This window comes from Triticum urartu, chromosome 1 (genome assembly GCF_003073215.2).
Source record: "Triticum urartu cultivar G1812 chromosome 1, Tu2.1, whole genome shotgun sequence".
NCBI lineage: Eukaryota > Viridiplantae > Streptophyta > Magnoliopsida > Poales > Poaceae > Triticum > Triticum urartu.
The window spans coordinates 251,906,962-251,934,658 of record NC_053022.1 but is presented as its reverse complement, the minus strand read 5'-3'; the positions used below and the strand labels follow the sequence as shown (position 1 = coordinate 251,934,658).

General features: G+C 44.5%; 2 protein-coding genes across 3 annotated transcripts; one reads left to right on the top strand and one right to left on the bottom strand.

Moving 5' to 3' along the window:
* The first annotated feature begins 1,972 nt into the window (after nucleotides 1–1,972).
* On the top strand, nucleotides 1,973–7,006 carry LOC125556452 (multidrug resistance protein 2-like). 2 transcript variants are annotated; one of them, XM_048719184.1, is made up of 4 exons: nucleotides 1,973–2,313; nucleotides 4,832–5,455; nucleotides 6,020–6,195; nucleotides 6,282–7,006. In XM_048719184.1, the coding sequence occupies exons 1-4, from the start codon at nucleotides 2,252–2,254 to the stop codon at nucleotides 6,878–6,880; spliced, it is 1,461 nt and encodes a 486-aa protein (XP_048575141.1). In that variant the 5' UTR covers nucleotides 1,973–2,251; the 3' UTR covers nucleotides 6,881–7,006. The 2 variants fall into 2 exon arrangements, with proteins under 2 accessions (XP_048575141.1, XP_048575149.1); XM_048719192.1 differs by having other exon boundaries at nucleotides 2,175–2,313; nucleotides 4,924–5,455.
* A 1,450-nt stretch (nucleotides 7,007–8,456) lies between these two features.
* Nucleotides 8,457–11,060, bottom strand: LOC125556441 (microtubule-associated protein RP/EB family member 1C-like). The gene is made up of 6 exons (XM_048719177.1): nucleotides 10,811–11,060; nucleotides 10,491–10,646; nucleotides 9,726–9,832; nucleotides 9,429–9,633; nucleotides 9,223–9,336; nucleotides 8,457–8,992 (listed from the first exon to the last, which is right to left on the bottom strand). Exons 1-6 carry the CDS (start codon nucleotides 10,919–10,921, stop codon nucleotides 8,669–8,671), a joined length of 1,017 nt encoding a protein of 338 aa, XP_048575134.1. The 5' UTR covers nucleotides 10,922–11,060; the 3' UTR covers nucleotides 8,457–8,668.
* Nucleotides 11,061–27,697: the final 16,637 nt, after the last annotated feature.

Below are 27,697 nucleotides of genomic sequence, written 5' to 3'. Positions count from 1 at the left end.
TATTTGGACAAGAGAAACTGCCATTAACATTGTTATCTAGCTAGCCGGTGCTTGGTACTGAGAATTTATTATACATTGTAATGAGTTTACCATCTATCACTTCCTTGCATGCATAACATATCATTTGTTGTTCTCAAGGTCATCTATAAATCACACAAGAGATACAATTGGATAAAGGATGTAGTTCGTATATGCGGTTCCTTTCTTGCAAAGATTAATTTAGCAATGGTTGTGTTTGGAAGTTGCCCATTGGGGGCTATTTATCTAATATCTTCAACCGCGTAGATTCTTGATTTTACAGGGTTATTGATTATTCTACCGAGTCCCCTATTAAGTATAGTGGTATAGAAAGAGCATAATCTAACATTCTTGAATTTACAGGGTTATTTTTCTTTTACAAAGTCTCATTTTATGTTCACGAAGAACATTGTCTAAAATCTTGATAACATATAGGAGTACGTAGTCACTTGACTACAAATTCATGTTGTGCATTAGACGATTTATTCACTAATTTAAGATTTTGGCGTCTCTTGTCTTGGATTTGTCTCAACTCGTAAAATATGTTTACACTCAAAGCTCAACATGTAACTGTAGTCACAATATGGAATGAACTCTGTTTCGGTCATTTCAGAGTTGTGTCTTTGAATTCGCCCTATAGTGAGTCGTATTACAATTCACTGGCCGTCGTTTTACAACGTCGTGACTGGGAAAACCCTGGCGTTACCCAACTTAATCGCCTTGCAGCACATCCCCCTTTCTATGCCAAGTAAGAACAAAACATTAACATGAATTTAGCAGGATCAGAATAATGCTACCAGTGGGAGTGTCAGATATTCCTGGTCGTCGTTGTATGGAGTAAATTGTTAGGTGTTCGACCTAAGTCATTTGCTTCCAGATTGCATGCATCTTCAACCCTATATGCATATATCCTGCCTGAACATATTTTGTAGAATCGGATTTGTACTCAAGAGTTTTCTTGATACTGTCAAAATATTGATAACATGTGTTCACACTTGAGCCAATGATGCAAGCCAGCATTGGCTCCATTGCGCTTCCGCCACCTCCTGGTCCATGCACGCCTGCCATTACTGTTTAAGATATATCCACCCGGTGTTCTCTTCATGTACATCTTCCGTACGAGGAGGCGCTGGTGGCTAGATGGTGATAAGGGCAATGGTGGGCGGAGATGTTGTCGGAGAGAGGTCAGCATGAGGACAAGGGAGGTGGTGACAGGAGGTAAGAAGGGTGATAGCAGGGTCAACATGAGGACAAAAAGGAAGGCAATGAGAGAAGGCAAGGGGCGATAGTGGGAGAGACTGGTTTGTGGGCAGAATATGAATGTGACAGTGGCGTCATCACATCCTCCAAGTTGTAGAAAAGGAAAAGAAGTGGCTTGATGTGCCCCGAAAAGAGAAGTTCATTGTTATTATTCTTTTGTAGCATGCTTGTATTTGCAATTTGTTTAGTGAAATCAAATGTGTAATAGTCAAGCATGTCGCCAAGCAATGTATAGCTTAATAAGTGATAATTAGCTTTCCTTTTTTGCTTTCATATATGATTTAAAGCATATTTCAAGTTGAAGAGGAATCATAATTTTATAAAATACTATATGATGATTTTTTTGACACACGTGCAAATTTTACGTGAATTTATGTGTGCATTATGTTTGTGTGTGCGGCTTGACTGGCATGAGATAAATTGCTCATGGTTGTAAGTTTATGCGATATTTGTTTTGATATATTCTTTTTTTTTGCGGGGGTGTTTTGATATATTCATAAGTACATGCTCGCGAATTACAATGATATCTTTTTATCAATGTCTTTGTATAAGTTTTATTGGTTCATAGTACTTCCTTCTTTTCAAAATAAATACGGTTGTATACTAATTTATACTAAATCCGTGACATTTAGTTCGGGACGGAAGAGAGCACTAAGCAGCGCATTCAAGTAGTAACCGTAAAAACAAAGTAGCGCAAGAAAGGACGACAAAATCTGTTCACCACCTTGCCGCTTGTGGTCTCTCGCTCCTCCCGTGTGCGTGCGGCGTTGCGTCACTCATCCATCCATCCTCACCCCCGCTTACCCATCCTGCTTCTGCCTCACTCGATTCAGTTCAAGTGACCAGCACCGGCCACCGGGAAGCAGCGGGGCGCGCAGTGGGAAAGAAGGAACGCCGCAGGAGAAGAGAAGGGCGCTGCGACCGCGCTGCTCGCCGCGGCAGAGATCCGGCGGCGGCGCCCGAATCGACGGCCATGATGAGGCACAGAGCTCGCTCTTCCCCCAGCTCCCCTCTCACCCCATCCTCCAGCACGAGGTGACCTATCCATTTCCTCAGCTCTTCTTCTTCCTCCGGGCTTTTCTTCGCCGGTTCTTGTGACGGAATCGCTGCAAGCAAATTTACATGTGAATTCGCTGGAAGTTCTCACTAGAGCCGCGGCCATGGAATTCCTGGTGATGGCTGGACCAGGTTTAGAAAGCTTTTATACTGTTTATTTATTTGCCACCTTGAATATACGAGCTAGTACTTAGAACGAGGAATCTTGGGGTCCTTTTTGGCACTTTATTTATTCAGTAAGACAACAATCTACTCGTATGGCTTATGAATAAATAAAGAATAAGAATAAGAATGACAGGTCCACTGAAAGGTGGGCGTGTTGCTTCGATGTCAGATTCATGGATTGGTAATGTGGGTATTGCAATGTCGATCTTTGGCCAAAAAGTAGCTGCAAAATCATCACTGTAATTTGGAGACAATCGGACAAGAACAGTGCACAAGTCAGCCTCCGTTCCCCTTCACTTTTTTTCTTGAGCACAGCACAAGGGGATCTCCGAGGTCGGGTCCTCACCCTTAGCGTCGTGGAACCTGGTGGTATCAACATGGAGCACTAGTGCACTTGGCGTTGACATTTCCCGCAGCACACTATCTTTTCCCTTCTACCACTAGCGCAGTTTTGGATAGAAACAATGTGTTAATGATGTGCTCCGCACTTTAGCTTGACCTTGAGTTAATGATATGCCCAGAGCATCAGCAGGCCATCATGTTTTTTCCCTGAAAAGTATGATAAACCATCGGCCTCTGCATCGATTGATTCACACAACTGTATATTATTAATTAATTAATGATGATGCCAAACAAATCAACTTAATAAAATTGTAAAAGGAAAGAACTCGAGGCCATCCACAAAGACCTGCCTCCCGCAGCATCCCCAAAACCTACCACCAAAGCTGTGCGCAACATTCCAAGAAAACGCTTTCAAGAAGGAACCGCCGCTCGTACGCTGATGTTGGCTCATCCAACCAGATGTGAGACCAAGGGCTATTGCCCCGAAGCAGATCTTTGAACAAACACCTTCAACAAGGTAACGATGCACGTACGTCGACGCTGCCTGATCAAGCCCCAAAGGCAGATCATGGGTTTTCACTTGGAGAGAATGCACCCGCAATGCCTGCCGCCATACTCGTCGTCCACCACACTACCAGCTTGCTCACACAGAACTAGCGGGCCAAAGGAGAAGTCACCGGAAGGGAAGACGTCGTCACCTTGGCTTATAATGGGTGTTGCGTGGATACCCTCATTGTTCTCATCAATGGAGAAGATGCGAACAGTAGTCTTCTGATTTCCACTGCTCCATTTCCCCCCTGTCCAAGATTTGTCAGTTGCAAGAATCTCATGGCTCTATCCATATGAAGGTGTTGCATTCCTCAAGAAAGTTGTGATAATAGTTCGATCTTTTCTTGTATGTAGGTCTGCAACCATCATGTTCATTTCAGGTTGCATAATTGGTTAGTGTCAAGGGATTAGCATTTTAGCTCACATGGGAGATTCTTTCCCATTAACCCCATTATCATTGAATGACAAATTAAACTGTTGAACTAACATGTTGATTAGCCAGCACATCAGTCATTTGCTAGAAAATCACGATTTGATTTGGCAAGGCGCCGACTAGAGGCTTCTTCTTCATTTTCCACAATAGTGATAATAAATGCCACACAAACTTATAATCGGTTCTAAATTTATTACTGTGCTAATTAGTCAACTCACCGCTAATATTACCCAATTAACGGACTGAAGACCCACCTAGTATGACCTAGTTAATCATCATTAGTTACAACTACTTCAGCTAATTTTGGTGAAAGAGTTAGAACAGATTGCTTGATCATTTGTTAAATATTTTGAGCTATATCATGTAAAATGAATTGAACAATGAACATTGAACAACATACTAATGATGTGGACTAGTTTTCTCTACCAATTTATTTTCAAACTCATCTAGAGCCAGATCAAACCACCAGTTTTCATGACAGACTGGTCCATATGTGTTGGAGATCTCAAACCGTCATGTTATGCCTATGTTTTGCCTTTCTGTGAAGGAATAGAAGCTTGTCGTCGACTCCTCCTCTATCTTCAGTTCAAATGCGAAACTGCATGAGGTTTGGTATGCAGTACAGTTGATCTAAATGAAATCTGTGAGAAATTTGAGGCACACAAATATTAAACACCGAAGGAAATTTGAGTTGTGCAGTTATCTCGGAAGACTTCTTTTATTCCTCACATTCCATGATCCCAAAATCTGGAGCTGTAACCAGGCACTACACAATGGGAAAGGATAATAGTAGTATATTAGTTGAAATGAAAGGAAGATTACCAAAAGAGGATTTAAAAAAATTACAATCGTGTTCAACAACAGAGGTGTAATAGTGCATACTTTCGTCAAATACCGGCATGAGTGTAATAGAATATTTCGCGTAATTTGCTCGACCGTGGTGGGGAACTTTCCTTGCATAGTTGCATTCTACAGCATAAACAATTTACACACTTTCCTTATTGGCAGAGTGAAGAAGATATTTGGTTTCTCCGTATCTCTCATCCTCATCAATCTGGCTTCTATTATGGAGCGTGCTGATGAGAATCTTCTTCCAGCAGTTTACAAGGAAGTCGGTGCAGCCTTCAATGCTGGTCCCACTGACCTGGGATACCTTAATTTTGTAATGAACTTTCTTAAGTCGATAGCATCGCCCTTGGCCGGCATCCTTGCTCTTCACTATGATCGCCCAGCAGTGCTTGCAATAGGAACTGTCTTCTGGGCCTTATCAACAGGGGCTGTTGGTGTTAGCCAGCATTTTCAGCAGGTTGCATTCTGGAGAGCTATAAATGGCCTTGGACTTGCCATTGTAATACCAGCACTTCAGTCGTTCATAGCGGATAGCTACAAAGATGGTACACGCGGAGCTGGGTTTGGTTTGTTAAGCCTCATCGGTGCAGTAGGAGGTATAGGTGGTAGTATTGTGGCAACACTCATGGCTGGGAAGGACTACTGGGGATTGCCCGGGTGGCGTCTTGCTTTTATTATGGTTGCGCTTGTCAGCTTCATAATTGGAATTCTTGTCTACTTGTATTCTACTGATCCAAGAAGAATCCCTGGAAATCATCTTCTTGATGACGACGACTACGAGAGGTATTTCCCCTTATTAATTTTTAAATTGTGTGTTTGTTTAATTTATTTTATCTTGTCATGCTGCGAGGCTTCATTAATCAGAACTAGTACCCGAGTCCTGCTAAAACGAGTCTAAAGAACACCCTTACAGAGAGAGACCTTTGTGTGTTGTGTACAGTGATTTGGTGATCATATAGATGCTATGATTCTGCCAGATAAGATGCTATCATGATTTTCTATTTACTTGCAGGAATATAAATTTGAGTTGTAAGATTTGTTCTGCAGTGAATAATATGTGATGAGGTTGATTCTAAAGATGCATATCTCTTGTTTCATTACTTTGTCCCTTCCAGTTTGTAACTGCAGATAAAAAACCAAAAGATTTCCTTGGTCAGTGAAGCTTGTTAACTTGCAATGTGACTGCATTAGGGATGCTTTGATTTACAGGATACTCCCTCTGTCCCACAATATTATGGGACAGAGGGAGTAGATTTCTTCGTGTTCTAACTAAAGTGTGTAGTAATTGAGCCAAAGCTAGCGAAGAGATGAATAAACATAAATATTGGTATCCTCCTCTTTTCCCAGGTCACATCTGTCCAGCAAAGATGTTCTTCCTCCGACCTCTATCTGGATGGATTCTTGGGTAGCAATGAAGAGTGTCATGAAAGTGAAGACATTTCAGATCATTGTGTTGCAGGGGATAATTGGCTCATTGCCCTGGACCGCCATAGTTTTCTTCACCATGTGGTTTGAACTCATTGGTAAGGCAAACAAGCTGATAAGCTCCTAAATTAAATTCTCTAAAAGAAAGTTGAATATTGACCCTCCATGTTTGAACTCCTCTTAGGTTTTGACAATAGGAGTTCTGCAGCATTGAACAGCCTATTCGCCATTGGGTGCGCCAGTGGAGCTCTCCTTGGTGGTGTACTAGCAGACCGCCTGTCACGGCACTATCCCGATTCTGCACGCATCATGTGCGCTCAGTTTAGCGCCTTCATGGGCATTCCTTTCTCATGGATCCTTCTTACAGTCATTCCTCAGTCAACTGACTACTGGTTTGCCTACGCCGTCACACTCTTCTTCATGGGTATCACCATCAGCTGGTGTGCTACTTCCGCAAACAACCCCATGTTCGCGGAGGTAGTCCCTCCCAAGCACCGCACCATGATCTACGCCTTCGACCGGGCTTTTGAGGGTTCATTCGCCTCACTGGCCGCTCCTGCTGTTGGCTTGGTCACTGAGAAGATATATGGCTACGACGCCAAGACTGTAAACATCGCAAACGGATCAGCACAAGGGGCGTATGCGCTGTCGAGAGGGCTACTAACCATGATGATCCTTCCTTTTGGTATCTGTGTCCTGTTCTATAGCCCTTTGTACCTTGTGTTCAAGCACGACAGAGACAATGCCAAGGTAGCCAGATTCAAGGACCAGGAGCTAATCTGAAAATAAAAATATTTCTGCAGTGATGTTTCTGATAAGGATTCAAGCTTATTTGTGAATGTTTTGGTTGTAAATCGGAGCAAAAGACAATATATGCTATCAGGGAAATGTGATGCTAGTTCTAACAAAGTGCCAACATCACTAGATAATCTGAGCACATTGTGTACTTGTACACGATAACTTAAACTGCTATCTTATAGAACTTCCACAACTGCATTTCGTGTATAACTAACTTTAAAATGCACAAAGTTCCCCGTCTAGATAAGGAGACAAATCTAAGACAAGTATTTCGGGGCGGAGATAATATATTTTAGTATCTGAAAATAGAACTGTCTTCATTTACTGAACTCAATAACTATCAGTGATTCACATTTCCTTTTCTTCATATTGATGTGGGCTTTTCACTCTCAGGAAATTTGACGCCTCTAATGAACCCTGTTATAATCACGCTATCAATATAGAAGCATGATTATACCAAATATTCAATGGATTAAAAGGTTCAGACATAAATAAAAAAATTAAGCATTTAAACGTTATAACTGACAACTTTGACAAAAAAAACAGTAAAACATACAGGAGCACAGGAGTTTCAGCTCGAACATCCTGGAGAAGCGTAGTGAGCCACAAGCACAGTAGTTCCCTGATGTAAGACATAATCATGCCCTGGAGGTGTGTGACTATCATCTAGCTCAAAAGAAGATTCATATTCAGAAGGAATGTCCTCGGTGTCTTATTCCTGTGTGTATGTCAACAGTGAAAACAGCATTAATAAAATCCAATAGAGAATGTATTGTGAACACATATTTCAGAAGTAATGTGAATGCAGAAGAGAATCAAAGTGTGACCTGAATCCCTAGATGTGGAGTATTCTATGTCTGTATTTGCAGGCTCAGTGTCTTCTCCTGTACATAGTTTCGATGGTTATATAATATGAAATGTATTGTGAACACATAATTCAGTAAGTAATGTTAATACAAAAGAGAATCATAATGTAACCTCAATGGTGAAAACGACAGTAAATATAATGATAGTAACATAAACAGATAACTGAGAGACGCCAGCGCAGAAGATAATCAAAATACAACCTGAATCCTCAGGTTAAATCTTCCCGGATACTTCAACGCCTTCTTGCCTTTGCATCCGACATTGAGCTTCTTCTTTTATTAATTAGAGTGCATTGGCAATATCCCTTTTGCCACCAGATAATCTTCATTAGCATCGACCCACCTCCAAAAAAATCACAGGGCCACCAAACACTAAATTCAAAGAAAACATACCTTATGGTTCAGGCATTTGTATCTATTGTGAACTGCTACGTGTCCCTCCACCAGCACAAGGCCCTTGATGATGGGAAAGCTGTCTTGCCAGCACACTATATGGCAGGTTGGTCGAGCTCGATGATGCCAGCGGAGAGAATGCAACGACGGCGGACAGGAAAGATGAAGAGGATTCAGGCACCAGCACAGAATTTGTATTCCAGGGATACCCGCTAACAAAAAAATCAGAGCGCAGCAACCTTTTTGGAATCGAAAACAGACCGTCTTGCAATAAGAGAGGCAGAGCAAGGAACACCAGTGACTACATAAAAGAGGCTATTCAATAATAACATGTTGCAGAAGGCCACAAATGCTGTGGCAGATCGATCACAGTCAAAGGCAGGTTCAACTCCAGCTCCACAAGAGCACACACATTATGACACCAAACAACAAACGAAACAACACAAGATAAACCCACAAGTCATAACCGGCAATGACATCAACTCAGCCCCTGCAATTCGGTCCCTCCTTTCTTTCAGGTGAAGCTCATCAACGGTGAGCCGCACAGCTGCACGTCCGAGACGTCTGAGAGCCTCATCCTGGAGCTCGACCCCATCTCGAACTCCTCCAGGTCCGAGATGCTCTTCCTCTTGTGTGCTGCCGCTGCTTCCTGCCTCAAGCTCTCCTCGGAAGAATCCTTGGGGGTGATGCTTGGGGCCTCGGACGCCTCCAGGATGGGGCTCAGCATTGGCTGCTGCTGCATCTGGTTCTGCTGCGCCACCATCTCTGCCTGGGCTTCCGCCACCGTCGAGGGGTCGTCCTCCGAAGCGTAGAGTATCTTCTGGATAGCCTTCACAATCTGCACACGAGATAAAGATTTCATCGTCAACATTGCCCTTTCAAATACATAGATCAAGGTTCAGACACCTGCTGTTGTACTCTACAAGCATGATGTTTACACGTTCAGACACCTGCTGTTGTACTCTACAAGCATGATGTTTACACTTGTTCAGAAGGCTTTTTTTAACACACTGGTAGCCAATTGGCAGGCGCCGAGTAAGAGAATGGTTAAGCATTTCTGCTACTTACCGGTAAATGCTCAACCTCGGGGCTCTGGCACAAGATCTCAACGTCCCGCAGCTTAGAGAAATAGAAATCTCTCTCTTTCTCGGCGCTATCAACAAGGAGTTTCAGCTCGGTCATCTGCAAAGCATCATTGTCAGAATACAGGACTTGTGCAATGCCGAGAGACAGCAAGAAAGTTATGCTCAGCGTTCATGCCAAGTCACTCTCACCTGTGCATCATAAGCTGGAGGCGGCTTTGCGCACCGCTGTGGAGCATTTGAAGCATGCCCGTTGGCCCGCTTAGCTGCGTGCGACGGAGGCTGAGCTTTGTGGGTGGTGGATGCAGACTTGGCAGGCGCCTGGGAAGTCCCTGATGTCCTTCTGTTGGTGTCTTTCCCACCCTTGCTGCTTTCTCTTCTCTCGGAAGCATTGTAGCTGCGTGTTCAGAGGATTTTCATGAGATATGATAAGCACAATTGGTAACACTACCTGGTCATATATGCTACAGAAAGAATGGGGTTGGCTACCTGGTCATGAATCCACCATTAACAGAATCACAGTATCTTTTCATCCACTGCATGAACTCCAGGTTGTCTAGGGGCCTTCCTTTGATGAGCTTATTAACCTCAATGTGCTGCGACAGTGACAAAATATCATAATGTTCAGTTACATTAACAGTCCCTAAGGAATAACAAGAAGTAAGGATATGCTCAATGGTAATCCAGATTGCTCAAAAGGGTTGAATTTCAGTTTTCACACAGTTCTGATGACAAACACCATTTATGTAGGTTGTACACAGTTTACATATTCAGATATATATATTTTTATATAAAATTCAGTTACACTAATAGTCCCTATGGAAGTACTTAACAAGTAAGGATATCCTCAATAAGAATCCAGACTGCTCATGTGCTTCAAAGTTAAAAAGGACTGAATTTCAGTTTTCACGCGGTTCTGACAACACATGGCAATTCTCCACACAGCAAAAAACACTATTTATTTAGAGAACCTTCTATTCAGATCCGTATTTTGAACAGCCTAAAAATGTGATGTCTCGACCGTTCACTTTCACAATCAACAAAACTACATATACCCATCAAATTACTAGCCAATTGCCGAACTCATGGCTCAGTGTCTGTATATAGAATTCTGGTGACCACAACTCCACAATTAACTGATAACCTACAAATTGTTAGTGCATCCTCGTGTGCGGAGTAATCTGGCGGCATGAGCAATACAACTAACGCCACATAAATTCGCTCGCGAGAGGGGAAGAAGAAATGGGAGCGCACCTTGGTGATCTTCAGCTTGTTGAACACATCCTGCAGGACCTTGTAGTTCTGGATCATGTCGTACTCGTTCTTGGCGTCGAAGTTGACCTTGTGCATGGGCACCGCCCCGGGGTGCGCCGCGTCCATGAGCTGGCACGCCACCGCGCCCGACGCCGCCTGCACACACACGAGAATTCCGGCCGCGCGCCGTGTGAGCATCCCGAAACGCAACGAACCGAACCGAAATCGCGCCCGCAGATCCAGCAAAACCGCACGGATCGGGGGACGAACAGGCCATTGGAAGACGAGGTGGAGAGGGGAGGGGGGAGATCCGAACGTACCTCCTCGACCTTGGCGAGGCCGAGCTGCAGGGTAGTGTTGATCCAGGCGAGGATCTCGTTCCGCCCCACGAAGTAGGCGCCGTCCATCATCCCTATGTTGCTGACCGACATCTCCGCCGCCCTTGTCTTGCTTCTCCGCCGCCGGAGACGCGACCCGGACCTGCTCTCGCGAGGGACCAGGGGAGGTGGGGGGTGGAGCGGAGGAGCGGGGCTGGGGTTTCGCGAGGAAGGTTTTCGAATGCGGGCGGCGTTGGGGGATTCGGCCGAGATATAAGGTGAGAGAGACTTTTGCGTCGGACGGTTCTACCCTCCTAGGTCTGCGGTGCGGCCAGGGCTGGGAGGGGATTCAGGTTTCGACGGGTGTGACCGAGCGCCGGGGTGCGCGTGGACGGCCGGATTCGTCCGACCGTTGGGAGCGCTGCGGGTGGCCAGGGGCTGTCTCGTAATTTCGCACGGTTGGGGGATTTCGAATTTTGGGTTTAGGCGTGCTGCAACCATCACGTCTCTCGCGGTGTGAAGGCGACTCGCGTTGGGCTGGCATAGTTTTTTTTTCGACAAAGGGCTGGCGTATATGTTTCCCTATGGGCAACGGTGGAGCGTTTTCGGTTTCAGCGAATTCTGCCCGTTGCTTTTTGCTACGAGGAGTAATAGCGTGTGATCGAACGGGTGGTCCTGCTCCACCAAGCCTGCGAACTTAGGGCATCTCTAGCCGTTCGGCCCCCCGGTTATCGAAAAAGAGCCGTCTGAGGGTGAATCGGCGTTAGATTGGTCTCTGAGGATTACTTTGTTTCTAGTCGTTGGCCCACAAGTCGTTGCGGGTTCGGCGATATTTCATTCAAATTTTTGCAAACTCGGTGATACTTCATTGAAATTTGTATAAAAACATAAAACACATGCAAACCACGCCTAATTATGCCAAACTAAAAGCCTAGCCACCGTCGTCGTCTACATGTCGAAAAGTCTATAGAAGTGGGTGTAGTCGCCGTCGCCATCGTCGTCGTCGTCGTCGCGCGCCTCGCTTACGCCGTCGTCGTCCCTGCTGCAGCCCTGGCCGGGGTCGCCGACACGCGGTGGGGCGCTGGACGGCCTGGCCTCGTCCTCCTCGTCGCTGTCGAGGACGATGACGTTGCCCTCCTCGCGCCCGCAGCGACAAGCCTGGAGCTCCAGGTACGCTTGGCGCTGGCGGCGCACCTGCTCGCGGACGTAGTCCTCCTTCGTCCACTTGAGGGCGGACTCGTCGTCGGGGGCCACCATGTCGGCGTGCTCCGGCTTCACGGGGAGCAGCCCCGGCTCGGGCTTCGGCCGGACCAGTAGGAGGGAGCGCGGGGAGAGTCGGGCACCCTCGTTGATGACGAGGGCGCCGCTACGAGTGCGGCGCCCGAGCGGCGTCTCCTCCAGCTCGGGCTTGACGAGGCGAAGCACCAGCGAGCCGGAGGCCGACGACGAGGACGATCCCAGCTCCATCCGCCGCGGCGTCCAGGAGCTGCCACGGCGGCAAGAGAATGACGGCTGATACGTCTCCAACGTATCTACTTTTCCAAACACTTTTGCCTTTAGTTTGGACTCTAACTTGCATGATTTAAATGGAACTAATCCGGACTAACGTTGTTTTCAGCAGAATTGCCATGGTGTTATTTTTGTGCAGAAATAAAAGTTCTCGGAATGACCTGAAACTTCATGGAGAATATTTTTGGAATTAATAAAAAATACTGGCGAAAGAATCAACACCAGTGGGTCCACCCTGTCCACGAGGGTGCAGGGCGCCCCCCGGGACGCGCCCCCTGCCTCATGGGCCCTCTGAGGCTCCACCGACATCAACTCCAACTCTATATGTTCACATTCGGGGAGAAAACAAATCAGAAAGAATGATTCATCGCGTTTTACGACACGGAGCCGCCGCCAAGCCCTAATCTCTCTCGGGAGGGTAGATCTGGAGTCCGTTCGGGGCTCCAGAGAGGGGACTCCATTGTCGTCGTCATCATCAACCTTCCTCCATCACCAATTTCATGATGCTCACCGCCGTGCCTTTGTAATTCCATCGTAGGCTTGCTGGACGGTGATGGGTTGGATGAGATTTATCATGTAATCAAGTTAGTTTTGTTAGGATTTGATCCCTAGTATCCACTATGTTATGAGATTGATGTTGCTATGACTTTGCTATGCTTAATGCTTGTCACTAGGGCCCGAGTGCCATGATTTCAGATCTTAACCTATTATGTTTTCTTGAATATATGTGAGTTCTTGATCCTATCTTGCAAGTCAATAGTCACCTGCTATGTGTTATGATCCGGTAACCCCGAAGTGACAATAATCAGGACCACTCCCGGTGATGACCGTAGTTTGAGGAGTTCATGTATTCACTAAGTGTTAATGCTTTGGTCTGGTACTCTATTAAAAGGAGGCCTTAATATCCCTTAGTTTCTAATAGGACCCCGCTGCCATGGGAGGGTAGGACAAAAGATGGCATGCAAGCTCTTTTCCATAAGCACGTATGACTATATGCGGAATACATGCCTACATTACTTTGATGAACTGGAGCTAGTTCTGTGTCACCCTATGTTATAACTGTTGCATGAGGAATCGCATCCGACATAATTATCCATCACTGATCCATTGCCTATGAACTTTTCATATATTGATCTTTGCTTAGTTACTTTTCCGTTGCCACTGTTACAATCACTACAAAACTACTATTGTTACTTTTGCCACCGTTACCGCTACTTCCATATTACTTTGTTACTAAATATTTTGCTGCAGATATTAAGTCTTTCAAGTGCGGTTGAATTGACAACTCAACTGTTAATACTTGAGAATATTCTTTGACTTCCCTTGTGTTGAATCAATAAATTTGGGTTGAATACTCTACCCTCAAAAACAGTTGCGACCCCTATACTTGTGGGTTATCAAGACTATTTTCTGGCGCCATTGCCGGGGAGCATAGCTCTATTCTTTGAGTCACTTGGGATTTATATCTGCTGATCACTATGAGAAACTTGAAAGACGAAAAAACCAAGATTTATCCCTCAACTACGAGGGGAGGTAAGGAACTGCCATCTAGCTCTACACTTGATTCACCTTCTGTTTTGAGTAAACTTGCGACGCCTAAACCTACTCATGCTACTGATTCTGATATGTCGCATGTTATTGATGATGCCACTTCCGCTATGCGTGATGCTTATGATGAAACTACTTCTATGCTTGACAAAACTTTTCCATTAGGTGAATTTTTTGATGAACAATTTGCTAGGTTTAGAGAAAATGAAATTATTGAAACTGATAATATTGATGAAAGTGATGATGAAGATTCCCCCCCTAGATATGAATTGCCTGATGTGCCTGAGGGTTATGTTATGGATGAAGAAACTGCTAGAGATCTTTTAGCTTGCAAAGATAGATATGATCTTAAGAAACTGTTAGCTAACCTGAAAGAGAAGTCTTTGAATGCTAGAATGAAATATGACCCTGCTTTTGCTACTTCACCTATCTGTATTTCTGATAAGGATTATGATTTCTCTTTCAATCCTGAGTTAATTACTTTGATTGAATCTGATCCTTTTTATTGCTATGAATCTAAAACTATTGTGGCACATCTTACTAAATTAAATGATATAGCCACCCTATTCACTAATGAGGAGAAAATTTGTTACTACTATATCCTTAAGTTATTTCCGTTCTCATTAAAGAGTGATGCTAAAATATGGTTTAATTCTCTTGATCTTGGTTGTGTGCGCAGTCCCTAGGATATGATCTATTACTTCTCTGCTAAATATTTCCCCGCTCATAATAAACAAGCGGCCTTAAGGGAAATATATAATTTTGTGCACATTGAAGAAGAGAGTCTCCCACAAACTTGGGGGAGGCTTCTCCGATTACTTAATGCTTTGCCTGATCATTCTCCCAAGAAAAATGAAATACTTGATATCTATTATAATGGACTAACCGATGCTTTCAGAGACCACCTGGATAGTTGTGTTGGTTGTGTTTTCAGGGAAAGAACTATTGAGCAAGTTGAAATGCTATTGAATAATATGTTGAGTAATGATAATGATTGGACACTTCCTGAACTAACTCCTAAGCCAACTCCGAAGAAAAGGGGTATTCTATTTCTCAATCATGAAGATATGCAAGAGGCAAAGAAATCTATGAAAGAAAAGGGTATTAAAGCTGAAGATATTAAGAATTTACCACCTATTGAAGAGATGCATGGTCTTGATAACCCGACACAGGTAGTAAAGGTAAATTCTCTCTATAGATTTGATGAAGGTGATATGCCTCGTTATAAGTCTGCTAGCCAATGCTTAGATGAGTTTGATAATTTTACTGTTAAACAAGAAAACTTCAATGCTTATGTTAGTAGACAATTGAAATGTAATGCTTATATGATTGAACACTTGAGTGATTATATGTCTAGATTTAAAGGTGAACTTAAACTTATTAGTAAACATGCTTCTATGGTTACCACTCAAGTAGAACAAGTGCTTAAAGCACAAGATGATTTGCTCAATGAATTAAATAATAAGAAAAATGATAATGCTTTGAGAGTTGTGACTAGAGGGGGTAAAGTGACTCAGGAAACTTTGTATCCCAAGGGCCACCCTAAGAGAGTTGAGCAAGATTATCAGAGAACTAATGTTGATGCACCTAGTCCTTCTAAAAAGAAGAAAAAGAAAAATGATAGGACTTTGCATGCTTCTAGTGAACTTGTTGTTGACACACCTGAGAATCCCAGTGATATTTCTATTTCTGATGTTGAAACACAATCTAGTAATGAACATGAACCTAGTGATAATGTTAATGATGATGTTCGTGTTGATGCTCAGCCTAGCAATAACAATGATGTAGAGATTGAACCTATTGTTGATCTTGATAACCCACAATCAAAGAATCAACGTTATGATAAGAGAGACTTCGTTGCTAGGAAGCACGGTAAAAAAAGAGAACCATGGGTTCAGAAATCCATGCCTTTTCCTCCTAAACCATTCAAGAAAAAGGATGATGAGGATTTTGAGCGCTTTGCTGAAATGATTAGACCTATCTTTTTGCGTATGCGTTTGAGTGATATGCTTAAAATGAATCCTTATGCTAAGTATATGAAAGATGTTGTCACAAATAAAAGAAAGATACCGGAATCTGAAATTTCCACCATGCTTGCTAATTATACTTTTAAGGGTGGAATACCAAAGAAACTAGGAGATCCTAGAGTACCAACTATAGCATGTTCCATTAAGAGAAACTATGTTAAAACTGCTTTATGTGATATTGGAGCCGGTGTTAGTGTTATGCCTCTTTCTTTATACCGTAGACTTGATTTGAATAAGTTGACACCTACTGAAATATCTTTGTAAATGGCCGATAAATCAACTGCTATACCTGTCGGTATTTGTGAGGATGTGCCTGTTGTGGTTGCAAACGTTACTATTTTAATGGACTTTGTTATTCTTGATATTCCCGAGGACGATAGTATGTTTATTATTCTTGGTAGACCCTTTTTAAATACTGCAGGGGCTGTTATTGACTGCAACGAAGGCAATGTCACTTTGCATATGGTACACTTTCCGAGGAAATAACCTCAAGTCCATAGTATCAATTCTATTGGAAAAACTTCAACGATTACTATTGGAGGTTTTGAATTCCCTCTCCCTACTGTCAAGAAGAAATATGATATTCTTATTGTTGGGGACGTTCATATCCCCGTTGAGGTAACTTAGTGTTATTCGAAAATTCTCCGGTTTCATGCAATTCGGAAAGAGTTTCTTAACAAGACTTGATCAACCTTGTTAGTGGATTTCTTTTGATGAGCATGAGATGGATGAAGTTAGAAAGCACAACTCTATGTACCCCCCTCTTTTACTTTCTGTTATTTAGATTAAATAAAGCAAAAATATTATTTTCTGTCTGTTTCTGAATTATCCTTGCAATAAAAAATACTCCAAAAATAAAAGTTCTCCAAATGTCGTGAAAATGAAATATGACTTTTTGTAGAATATTTAAAAATATCTGGCACTGAGAACATACTAGGGGGCCACACCACCTGGCCACGAGGGTCCAGGGCGCGCCCCTGCCTCGTGGACCCCACATGGCCCCCCTCCACTTATTCCAGCACCCACACACTTCGTCTTCCTCCAGAAAAAATCGTCCCACAGCTCAAACCCGTGTTCTAGCTCATCTTGCTGCCATTTTCGATCTCCTTGCTCAGAGCTCCATTCACAAAACTGCTTTGGGGGATTGTTCTTTGGTATGTGACTCCTCCAATGGTCCAATTAGTTTTTGTTTTAGTGCTTTATTTATTACAATTTTTGCTGCTTAGGTGACCCTGTTATTGAGCTTGCATGTCAAATTTATATGGTTAGAAGTAGTTTTAATACATGATATAGCTTCTAGGCACTTGTGGGAGTAGTTGCTATCAATCTTGTTGAGTTTGGTTCACTTTTATTTTGAGTCAGTAAAATTTTTAGAAATTTTTCAAAGGAAGAAAAATATTTAGGAAAATGTACCAAGGTGGTTCCTCAAGGAAGCAAGGATCAAGGCTCGCGATACATGAGCATGACGATGAACCACCAAGGGAAGCTCAAGTGCGGCCTTGTGAATGACCGTCAGAGGAGTTTATGGTCCAAGCAGGCATCAAGGATTAATTTGACGCACATATGCGTAATGTTGATCTTGAGGACTTCGTGTCAGGTAAGTGCCGGCAATACCGCTACCTAACTGATTCCTTTGTGATCCTCGCGCAATTCTCACACTGTTTTATTTGATCTTTATGATGAATCATATACCATCGACCTAGGAGATTTTAATATTGCTTGTAAACTCCCGCAGTGGGGCAATGTTAGTGAATCTCGCAAATCTAAATAGTCTTTTTTGTTAGTATTACTGTGGCGGAATCTAGAGAAACCACGCAAGCTACCATAGGGAGCATTCATTCCCTTCCATACGTTATTTTGCTCTCTTCATTGGTAGATGCATTAATGGTAAAGATGAGGTTTGTCACATGTGCGTTCTAGATCTTAGTGTCCTCAAGAGTGCGGTATTAGGTGATAAACAATATAACTTGGGGGCCATTGTTGCACGAAGGTTGCATCACAACAGTGTAAGTGGAAATTTGTTTGGTGGAATTTATGCAGCTCGCATAGCTAATTATCTTAATATACCCATACATGGAAATGATATAGAGTTACCTCCTGCTTACCTAGCTTATAATGCCATGGTTCGCCATCAGTTTGTTGAGAGGAATGAACAATTCCTCCAGTACCGACTAATCTTTGACAGACGGCTCACCGTCCATGTTGCCCTCCCTGCTCCTACTTTCTTTGATTTTCAGGCAAAAAGGAGATATGTTATAACCAGGGAGGAAGCAAACGAATATGAGAGGAGGACGGGGGCAGCTCACCTCCAAGCTGTAGCTCGTCAGGCAGTAGCTGCTGCATCTCAGTACGACCCCAGTTACAACTTTGGATATCCACCAGGCCATCAGTGACCATAGACCAACTTAGGCCAAAAGCCTAAGCTTGGGGAGTACGTATTTCTCACCGACATTACATTCATGTTCACACACTCATTTCAGTTGTCGGTGCTCATACTTTTTCATTGTACTATCCATGCTAGTTTATTTTATTTTCTAGCATTCTTGTGTGTTTGAAAAACCTTAAGAAAAAACAAAAAAATTAGTTGTAGCTTTTAGATAGTTTAATTTCCATGCTTGTAGTAGTAATAATTTAAAAAAATCCAAAAACATTTCTCGTTCTTATTTTGCTTGTTGGGGGCTTTCCCGTGTAAATAGTTTTATTTCTTTTTCTTTGGGGGTCGAGAGGAGAAGACCATTGTAACGCCCTCGATGCGGCTATATCTCCCACGTGTCGAAGCATGACTTAGAGGCATAACCGCATTGAAAGCAATGTCGCAAGTGAGGTAATCTTCACACAACCCATGTAATACATAAAGGAAAGAAATACATAGTTGGCTTACAATCGCCACTTCACCCAATTACATGAATAAGGCATTACATCAAACAGATACAATCAAGGTCTGACTACGGAACCAAAATAAAAGAAGAACCCCCAAATCGACAAGGTCCCCCGATCGACCCCAACTGGGCTCCACTACTGATCAACTAGAACGAAACAACACAAAGGACAAGATCTTCATCGAGTTCCTCCTTGAGCTTGGCTGCGTCACCTGCACGATATCATCGGCACCTGCAAACTGGTTTTGGAAGTATCTGTGAGTCACGGGGACTAAGCAATCTCACACCCTCGCGATCAAGACTATTTAAGCTTATAGGTAGGGTAAAAGGTATGAGGTGGAGCTGCAGCAAGCGACTAGCATATATGGTGGCTAAACATACGCAAATGAGAGCGAGAAGAGAAGGCAAAGCACGATCGTAAAACTATGATCAAGAAGTGATCCTAGAACAACCTACGTCAAACATTACTCCAACACCGTATTCACTTCCCGGACTCCGCCGGAAAGAGACCATCACGGTAACACACGCGGTTGATGTATTTTAATTAAGGTCAACTTCAGGTTTTCTACAACCGGACATTAACAAATTCCCATCTGCCCATAACCACGGGCACAGCTTTCGAAAGTTCAAATCCCTGCAGGGGTGTCCCAACTTAGCCCATGACAAGTTCTCATGGTCAACGAAGGATATACCTTCTCCCGAGACATTCCGATCAGACTCGGTATCCCGGTTCTACAAGACACTTCGACAAGTTAAAACAAATCCAGCAACACCGCCCGAATGTGCCGACAAATCCCGATAGGAGCTGCACATATCTCGTTCTCAGGGCACACTCAGATTGTCTAAACTTCCGGTAGGCCAGCCCAGAGTTGCCTCTGGTGGCCACCGGCGGCTGACGTTTGGACCAACACTCAGAGGAGCACTGGCCCGGGGGGGTTAAAATAATGATGACCCTTGAGTCTGCAGAACCCAAGGGAAAGAAAAGGCTAGGTGGCAAATGGTAAAACCAAGGTTGGGCATTGCTGGAGGAGTTTTATTCAAGGCGAACTGTCAAGGGGTTCCCATTATAGCCCAACCGCGTAAGGAACGCAAAATCCGGGAACATAACACCGATATGACGGAAACTAGGGCGGCAAGAGTGGAACAAAACACCAGGCATAAGGTCGAGCCTTCCACCCTTTACCAAGTATATAGATGCATTAATTAAATAAGAGATATTGTGATATCCCAACAAGTAAACATGTTCCAACAAGGAACAACATCTCCATGTTCCAACAAGGAACAAACTTCAATCTTCACCTACAACTAACAACGCTATAAGAGGGGCTGAGCAAAGTGGTAACATAGCCAAACAACAGTTTGCTAGGACAAGGTGGGTTAGAGGCTTGGTTCAACAATATGGGAGGCATGATAAGCAAGTTGTAGGTATCGCAGCATAGGCATAGCAAAAGAGCGAGCAACTAGCAAGCAAAGATAGAAGTGATTTCGAGGGTATGGTCATCTTGCCTGAAATCCCGCAAGGAAGAAGAACGAGTCCATGAAGAAGATAAACGGACGTAGACGAACGAATCCTTACAAACGCAACGTTATCGGAACCAACCCGAAGAAGCAACACCGGAAAGGAGCAAACAACATAGTAAACAACCATCACATAAACATGGCATGATGCACAACCAAGTATGATGCATGTCCGGTTTAAAGAAGCATGGCATGGCAACGTGCAACAAACAACACTACAAATTAAGTGGAGCTCATTATGCCACGGAGTCGCATATTGAAGAAAAACACCACATCAATTATTTAGTTCACTCCCGGTTAGGTACTCAACAATATTAAATGTTTGTTAACATGGCAAGAGGTGAAGCATATGAAAACCTACCTATCTAGGCAAGTTTAAATGAGGCCGGAACAACAAACTATAATTCCGGTAAATCCTCATGTGCATTAGCAATTTAATGCAACAACAATTTTTAAACATACAAATGTTATTAACATGATGCGGATGACATGTTCAAGTTTTATGCAAGTTTTATTAAAAGTTGACATGATAAGAGATGAGGCATTTGTCATCGTGGCGGAAACAAAAGGGGTGCCACGGCGATGATAACGAAACGGTGCCACGGCAACGTTCCGGTTCCGGAAACTCGATTGAGATACCGATGCAAAGGAGAAGTGTGCGGATGTGTGCAAAAGATGGTGGGGTGCTCCCGAATTACGGGTGTCCCACGAGTTGGCGATGAGGAAACGAGTGACAATTTGGACACGACGCAAACACGAGCATCTCAAACATCGCAAAGCATTCGTCCACGACGGTCGTCTCGACGTTATACCTCTGAAGCGTGCATTATCGGAGCGGTTCGAGTCGGCGTAGAGGAAGTAGTGGAAGTAGACGTTCTCGGACGTCGAGGGAAGTAGTGGTTCAAGCGGCGGTAGTTGAAGTAGTCGTTCTCGCACGCTCTAGGGTCGACGGTAGAGGTTCTCACGATCTCGGCGACGATAGTGGTACATGTTTATCGTTGCACGAGTTTCTGTAGACGTTCATGTCATCGGTGTCGAGATACTTGGGGCCTTCGGACTTTTCGGTCCCGTTCTTGCGAGGTAGTCATTCACGTTCATTTCGGAGAGGTACTTGATGACTCCAAACCCTTCGTGGTCGACGGTAGTTGAACTTGATGCTTGCGGTGCACATGTCTTCGTCAACGGTAGTGGTACAAGGTCGTCGTGGGAAGTGGTCGTACTCGCGAACTTGTCGAAACCAGGGTCTCGGTCGTTGGTATAGGTACTTGGTGAAATCCATGGGTGTCAGTAGTTGTACATGGTCTTCGCGTTGTAGTCTGACTTGGCGATTCCAAAATGTTCATCGGTAGTGGAACTTGGCGGTCTCGACGGTCATTGTGGTACTTGTCGAAAGGAATCCACCGAGGCGGTCTTGTGTCCCTGGATTCAGTGGCCTTGGCAACGACAAAAGGGGCAGCATCACTGTGATGCTCCCGATTCAATCGTACACTAATCATACACGCAAACGTGTATGATCAAGATCAGGGACTCACGGGAAGATATCACAACACAACTCTACAAATAAAATAAGTCATACAAGCATCATATTACAAGCCAGGGGCCTCGAAGGCTCGAATACAAGAGCTCGATCATAGACGAGTCAGCGGAAGCAACAATATCTGAGTACAGACATAAGTTAAACAAGTTTGCCTTAAGAAGGCTAACATAAACTGGGATACAGATCGAAAGAGGCGCAGGCCTCCTGCCTGGGATCCTCCTAAACTACTCTTGGTCACCGTCAGCGGGCTGCACGTAGTAGTAGGCACCTCCCGAGTAGTAGTAGTCGTCATCAACGGTGGCGTCTGGCTCCTGGACTCCAGCATCTGGTTGCGACAACCAGAAAGAAAGGAAAGGGGGAAAAGGGGGAGAAAGCAACCGTGAGTACTCATCCAAAGTACTCGCAAGCAAGGAGCTACACTACATATGCATGGGTATCAAATGGAATAAGGGTATCATATGTGGAATGAACTGCAGAATGCCAGAATAAGAGGGGGATAACTAATCCTGTCGAAGACTACGCTTCTGGCCACCTCCATCTTGCAGCATGTAGGAGAGAGTAGATGGTAAGTTCACCAAGTAGCATCGTATAGCATAATCCTAACCGATGATCCTCCCCTCGTCGCCCTGTGAGAGAGCGATCACCGGTTGTATCTGGCACTTGGAAGGGTGTGTTTTATTAAGTATCCGGTTCTAGTTGTCATAAGGTCAAGGTACAACTCCAAGTCGTCCTGTTACCGAAGATCACGGCTATTCGAATAGATTAACTTCCCTGCAGGGGTGCACCACATATCCCAACATGCTCGATCCCATTTGGCCGGACACACTTTCCTGGGTCATGCCCCGCCTCGGAAGATCAACACGTCGCAGCCCTACCTAGGCACAACAGAGAGGTCAGCACGCCGGTCTAAATCCTATGGCGCAGGGGTCTGGGCCCATCACCCATTGCACACCTGCACGTTGCATACGCGGCCGGAAGCAGAACTAGCCCCCTTAATACAAGAGCAGGCTTACGGTCCAATCCAGCGCGCGCCACTCAGTCGCTGACATCACGAAGGCTTCGGCTGATACCACGACGTCGAGTGCCCATTAACTGTCCCCGCGTAGATGGTTAGTGCGTATAGGCCAGTAGCCAGACTCAGATCAAATACCAAGATCTCGTTAAACGTGTTAAGTATCCGCGAACACCGACCAGGGCCAGGCCCACCTCTCTCCTAGGTGGTCTCAACCTGCCCTGTCGCTCCGCCACAAAGTAACAGTCGGGGGCCGTCGGGAACTCAGGCCCACCATTACCTGGATGGAGCCACCTGCCCCTTCAGCCCCCATCTCCGAACATTATCATTAGTAATGTAACAGTATAAGTATATATCATATGCCCGTGATCACCTCCCGAGGTGATCACGACCCAGTAGTATAGCATGGCAGACGGACAAGAGTGTAGGGCCACTGATGGAACACTAGCATCCTATACTAAGCATTTAGGATTGCAGGTAAAGGTAACAATAGTAGTAGCAAGGACAGGCTATGCATCAGGATAGGATAACGAAAAGCAGTAACATGCTACACTACTCTAATGCAAGCAGTAGAGAGAAGAATAGGCGATATCTGGTGATCAAAGGGGGGGCTTGCCTGGTCGCTCTGGCAAGAGAGAGGGGTCGTCAACACCGTAGTCGTACTGGGTAGCAGCGGCGTCGGTCTCGGTGTTTACCGGAGAGAAGAGGGGGAAGAAATAATAAATACGGAGCAAACAAAGCATCACAAAACATAACGAGGTAATACACGGTGCCAGGGGTGATCTAACGCAGGGATAGGTGACACCGGTGAAGGGGGGAAACATCCGGGAAAATATCCCTGGTGCGTGCAGCACGGGCGCCTGGTGCGTGCGGCGGGCGGGCGCAGGAGCTCAGGCGAGCAGCAAGCCGCGGCGTGAGCAGCAGCGGAGGCCAGGGGTGTTGGGCGCGGGCGGCACGGTCGCGGCGACTACGGGCACGATCAAGGGCAGGGCTGGTGCATGCGGGCGTGGTGACGCGCGTGTGGCGGGTCGGCGAGCGCCGTACGGGGCGGCGTTGGAGCAGTAGCAGGCGAAGTAGCACTAGACCACGGCGAGGCTGGCGCGCGTGCATAGAAGCAGTCACAGCACACACGCACGTACGCGTACGCGGCAGCTCGGACGAGCTCGGGGACGGCGGCCTACGGTGCAAGAACGGGAGGGGAGAGGGTGTGCTCACCGAGCAGGCACAAGGAGGCCCGTCGAGTGGCTTAGGAGCAGCAGAGGTGGCCGGTGTTGGCGACGGCAGCGGCGACCGAGACGGATGGAGGTTGAGGACGGGGAAGCAGCGGGCGTCCCGGTGGCTTCCGGCTCGATCTCGCCCATGTAGTCGAAGTAGGCGACGAATACGGTGCCCCTGGCGCGGTCTCTGGCGTCGAGGAGGCCATCGGTGACGGCTACGCCGACGACGCGTCCATGGCGGAGATCAGGAAGGAGGGGGATCTGAGGAGGAAGGCAGGGCACAGTAGAGAGGGAGAAGGGAGCGAGCGAGTGGGGGGGATAGGATTGAGGAGTCGGGGCGTGGCGCCCTTATCTCCTCGTCGGCATGGTCGGCGAGGTGGTCGGGCGGGAGCACGTCCCTGTTGCGGTTTGAGACCGAGGAACAGGAGAGGGGCAACCGGTGCGGAGGGAATTGGGATGGATGGGTAGGAGTGGACCGAGGCCCGGGGGAGCCAGGGGTTGTCTTATATTTATCTTTGTTTTCTTTTTATTTAATTTTTTTGTTTCTGTTTTCTTTTTTATTTACACATTAATTTTAGTTTAGTAAAATATGACAATAGCCCCTAAAGTAATGTTCCAGAATAACCGACTGCCATGAAAAGTTTTTACCCCGAATTAAAATAGTTTAGCAATTTATAAAATACCAAAGGCATTTATATAATTGATTTTGCTACTGTTTAAATCACTTTAGAGTATTTGAACATTTTAAAAAAAGTGTAGTTCCTCCGCCATAATTACCTATGCATTATTTGGCTCACTCCGAACATTTTAGTTTTAATATTTGAAAACTTTTATTGTTTGCCTTTAATTAAAATTTGAATTTGAATCGTTTCGAACTAACGTGAGTTTATTAACAGAAATCGAGGTGACGTGGCACCATTAGCAAGGGTTTACTGTAGCTTGATTATCCGGGCATTACAATTCTCCTCCACTACAAGGAATCTCGTCCCGAGATTTAAGAGGGAAGTAAAGGGGGAAGGTTCGGGTTACGAAATTCTAGGGAGTGTTCCTGGTCTTGGTTGTTCTTCGCGAAGAGGTTGATCCATTACATTGATGTCTTCATTTCGCTGTTTCAGTTCATCATGATGAAGTTGTCGTCCTTTCTTCGGGAACTCCATCATACTTACGAAAGAATAAAAGGGGGTAGTCCGGGAGAACAGAATTCCGCAAGGTTAACTATCTGGTAGATATCATCAGGCAAGGTGGCGGAAGGTAACTCTCGAATTGAAACTTAAGAAGATATCGAGAGCAAAGTAAGAAGGTACCATGAGAAGTTTCAAACGGATAGGCAATCGTTCGATGCCTAATAAGAAGGTGAAAGGTTTCTAGGCAACGAGATTAAGTATTGCGTCTGATACCAAAATAGATCACTAGGAAGTGACCTGGCAATTACATATGTAGCCAGGCCCGAGAATTAACTTTGGAGACAGGGATATACAGAAGAGTCAGGTTTTGATCCTGAGGAACTGTGGGTTATGGGCCCACCATGTGGGTTAAATTAAGAGGGCAGTGACATCTTGCATGGTCATGATAGCAAGGCATGTCGGGGAATAGCCTGTCAGTTATGTCGGCATCAACATCGGTACCAAGGGCGAGGGACGAAGAGGACCATTTCCCTGCTCGTTGAAACGAGGCGGACCAATAGGCAAGGTTCTCGTTCATCGGTGGTTACCAAAATGTCATCAATAATAGTAACAGAGTCTTGCTGACAGAATTGTACACCGAGGTGTTTACCTAAGCAGGAGAATATTACTGCTTAGATCATTTATATCACAAGAAGGGTTAACCCAACCAATGAAAAGGAAAATATGATTATCAGATTAAACAAAACAATGGAAAGGAAAATGTGTTTAAACACATATTTCAAGGGTATATCCTTCCCAAGGGCAACCAGAGTATGATATCCATGACAGGATATATCGTAGAAAACCCTTTAGGAAAAGGGAGAGAAATTTGATGACATTACCCATACAACGGTGCTTGGGGTAATTTATAAAGAAATTTTAGCATTGTGCTTCAAATGTTCGTACTGAAAATCAGAGTACCACATACATGCTTCGAGATAGCGTTGACATGGTCTTTAAGCAAAGGTCAGACTTTGGATACGCAAAGGATCCATCAGGAACAACCCATAGATTAAGTGTTACAATTTCCTCATGGAAGAATGGTTAACCTTGTTAAACACGAAACTATAACCACAAGTCCTCCGGCCAGGTGTGATGGGCATGACATCACCTTATCGATATATAAGGACCAGTGTTATAACTCTTGGAAATATGTCCCAACCATCATATCTGACCGAGATTCAGATCTGATTGGTGTCAGGATACCTCTGACTCAGGATGCCTGAGAAGAAAAGGTGCAACACAATTGTCGAGATGACCTTGTAAAATTTTTAGGAAATGAACTATGGGAGTGAGTTCCGAAACAAGAGTTCATCATTAACCCAAGGGAAAGATGAGGGGGTGGCTGATGGACTCAGCGACAATTCTTCAAGATTTCCAAAAGCTGTATTTCCACACTTATGTGAACAAGGAGATAACATTTGTCAAATCAAATGATATAATGTTGTATGCTCGAGGAGAACATCCACGAGCAAACATTGGTTCAAAGCAATAGGGTTGCCAGAAGTTTTGAATTCACACATTATAGTTCATTTGTCGGTATTCCGGTTAGGAACAACACGAGGACCAAGAAGGAATGGTGATGGTGATAAGTATTACCTGTATCAAGAATTCTCAGGAGGTGGTGAAATTCTCACGACATTCTTGACATAAAAGATTGTAATACTCCAAGGTAAAGAAGAATAATTGCTGGATAGCACGGGTCTCCAGGTATAACACAAAACACGAACAAGTTTGTGTTGGAGGGAAAGCAATAATGTTGTCGGTGATAACACAAATCATCGAGGGACAAGGATGGTACTTGTCATCATCAATTTGGTTGATATTCTGGAAGGAATCAAAATGTTGTTTGACGACCACGACAAATTTTGTCGAGAGGTTCCATGAAGATGTAATCGATCGGCGATGACATCAAGTCAAAGGAATGATGAAGCGAAAGGTTAATGGATCCAAGGGTATGACACAAACTCCAAACCAAGCTTGTTGTCCAAAGCGAAATGATATGATGACGAAGATCGACGTAAGCTTAGCTCATCGTCGAAAGTTGTGCTCCGGGATTAAGAACCAGGTAGCACCGATAAAATCAGCACAATAATGATATAGTCGATTAGGCTAGGAATGACTTGAAGGATTATTAAACTCGTAAGCAACCAAGATTACTTAGAGTTATCGAACCAGAGTGCGGAATCGGTTCACATATCGGTGTTCTTGAGCGACTAACGTCTCAGTACCCATGAAAAATTGGAATAGGTGAGAAATGATAGCTGATGAAGAACTCATAAGATGCAACACAATTCTTAGATATTCTCGAGATACCAGAGGGTAATACTCGACAGTAGATCAAAGTAGAGGTTGGACTGGTGTATTGATTAGCAAAAGACAAGTGCTTTAACTTGTCCGAGAAATGGTATAAGGAGAAAATATGGTCGGAACCATGATTGCAAAGGACCAAACATAGATACAGGACGAACTTATAAAAA

What these genes read in the sequence shown, in the direction of transcription:
- LOC125556452 (XM_048719184.1), top strand. Translation starts at nt 2,252, where the DNA reads ATGATGAGGCACAGAGCTCGCTCTTCCCCCAGCTCCCCTCTCACCCCA. An exon ending in GATGACGACGACTACGAGAG is followed by an intron (nt 5,456 to 6,019) that starts GTATTTCCCCTT and finishes CTCTTTTCCCAG; the next exon opens with GTCACATCTGTCCAGCAAAG. An exon ending in CATGTGGTTTGAACTCATTG is followed by an intron (nt 6,196 to 6,281) that starts GTAAGGCAAACA and finishes AACTCCTCTTAG; the next exon opens with GTTTTGACAATAGGAGTTCT.
- LOC125556441 (XM_048719177.1), bottom strand. Translation starts at nt 10,921, where the DNA reads ATGTCGGTCAGCAACATAGGGATGATGGACGGCGCCTACTTCGTGGGG. An exon ending in ACAAGCTGAAGATCACCAAG is followed by an intron (nt 9,833 to 10,490) that starts GTGCGCTCCCAT and finishes TCACTGTCGCAG; the next exon opens with CACATTGAGGTTAATAAGCT. An exon ending in CTCCAGCTTATGATGCACAG is followed by an intron (nt 9,337 to 9,428) that starts GTGAGAGTGACT and finishes GATGCTTTGCAG; the next exon opens with ATGACCGAGCTGAAACTCCT.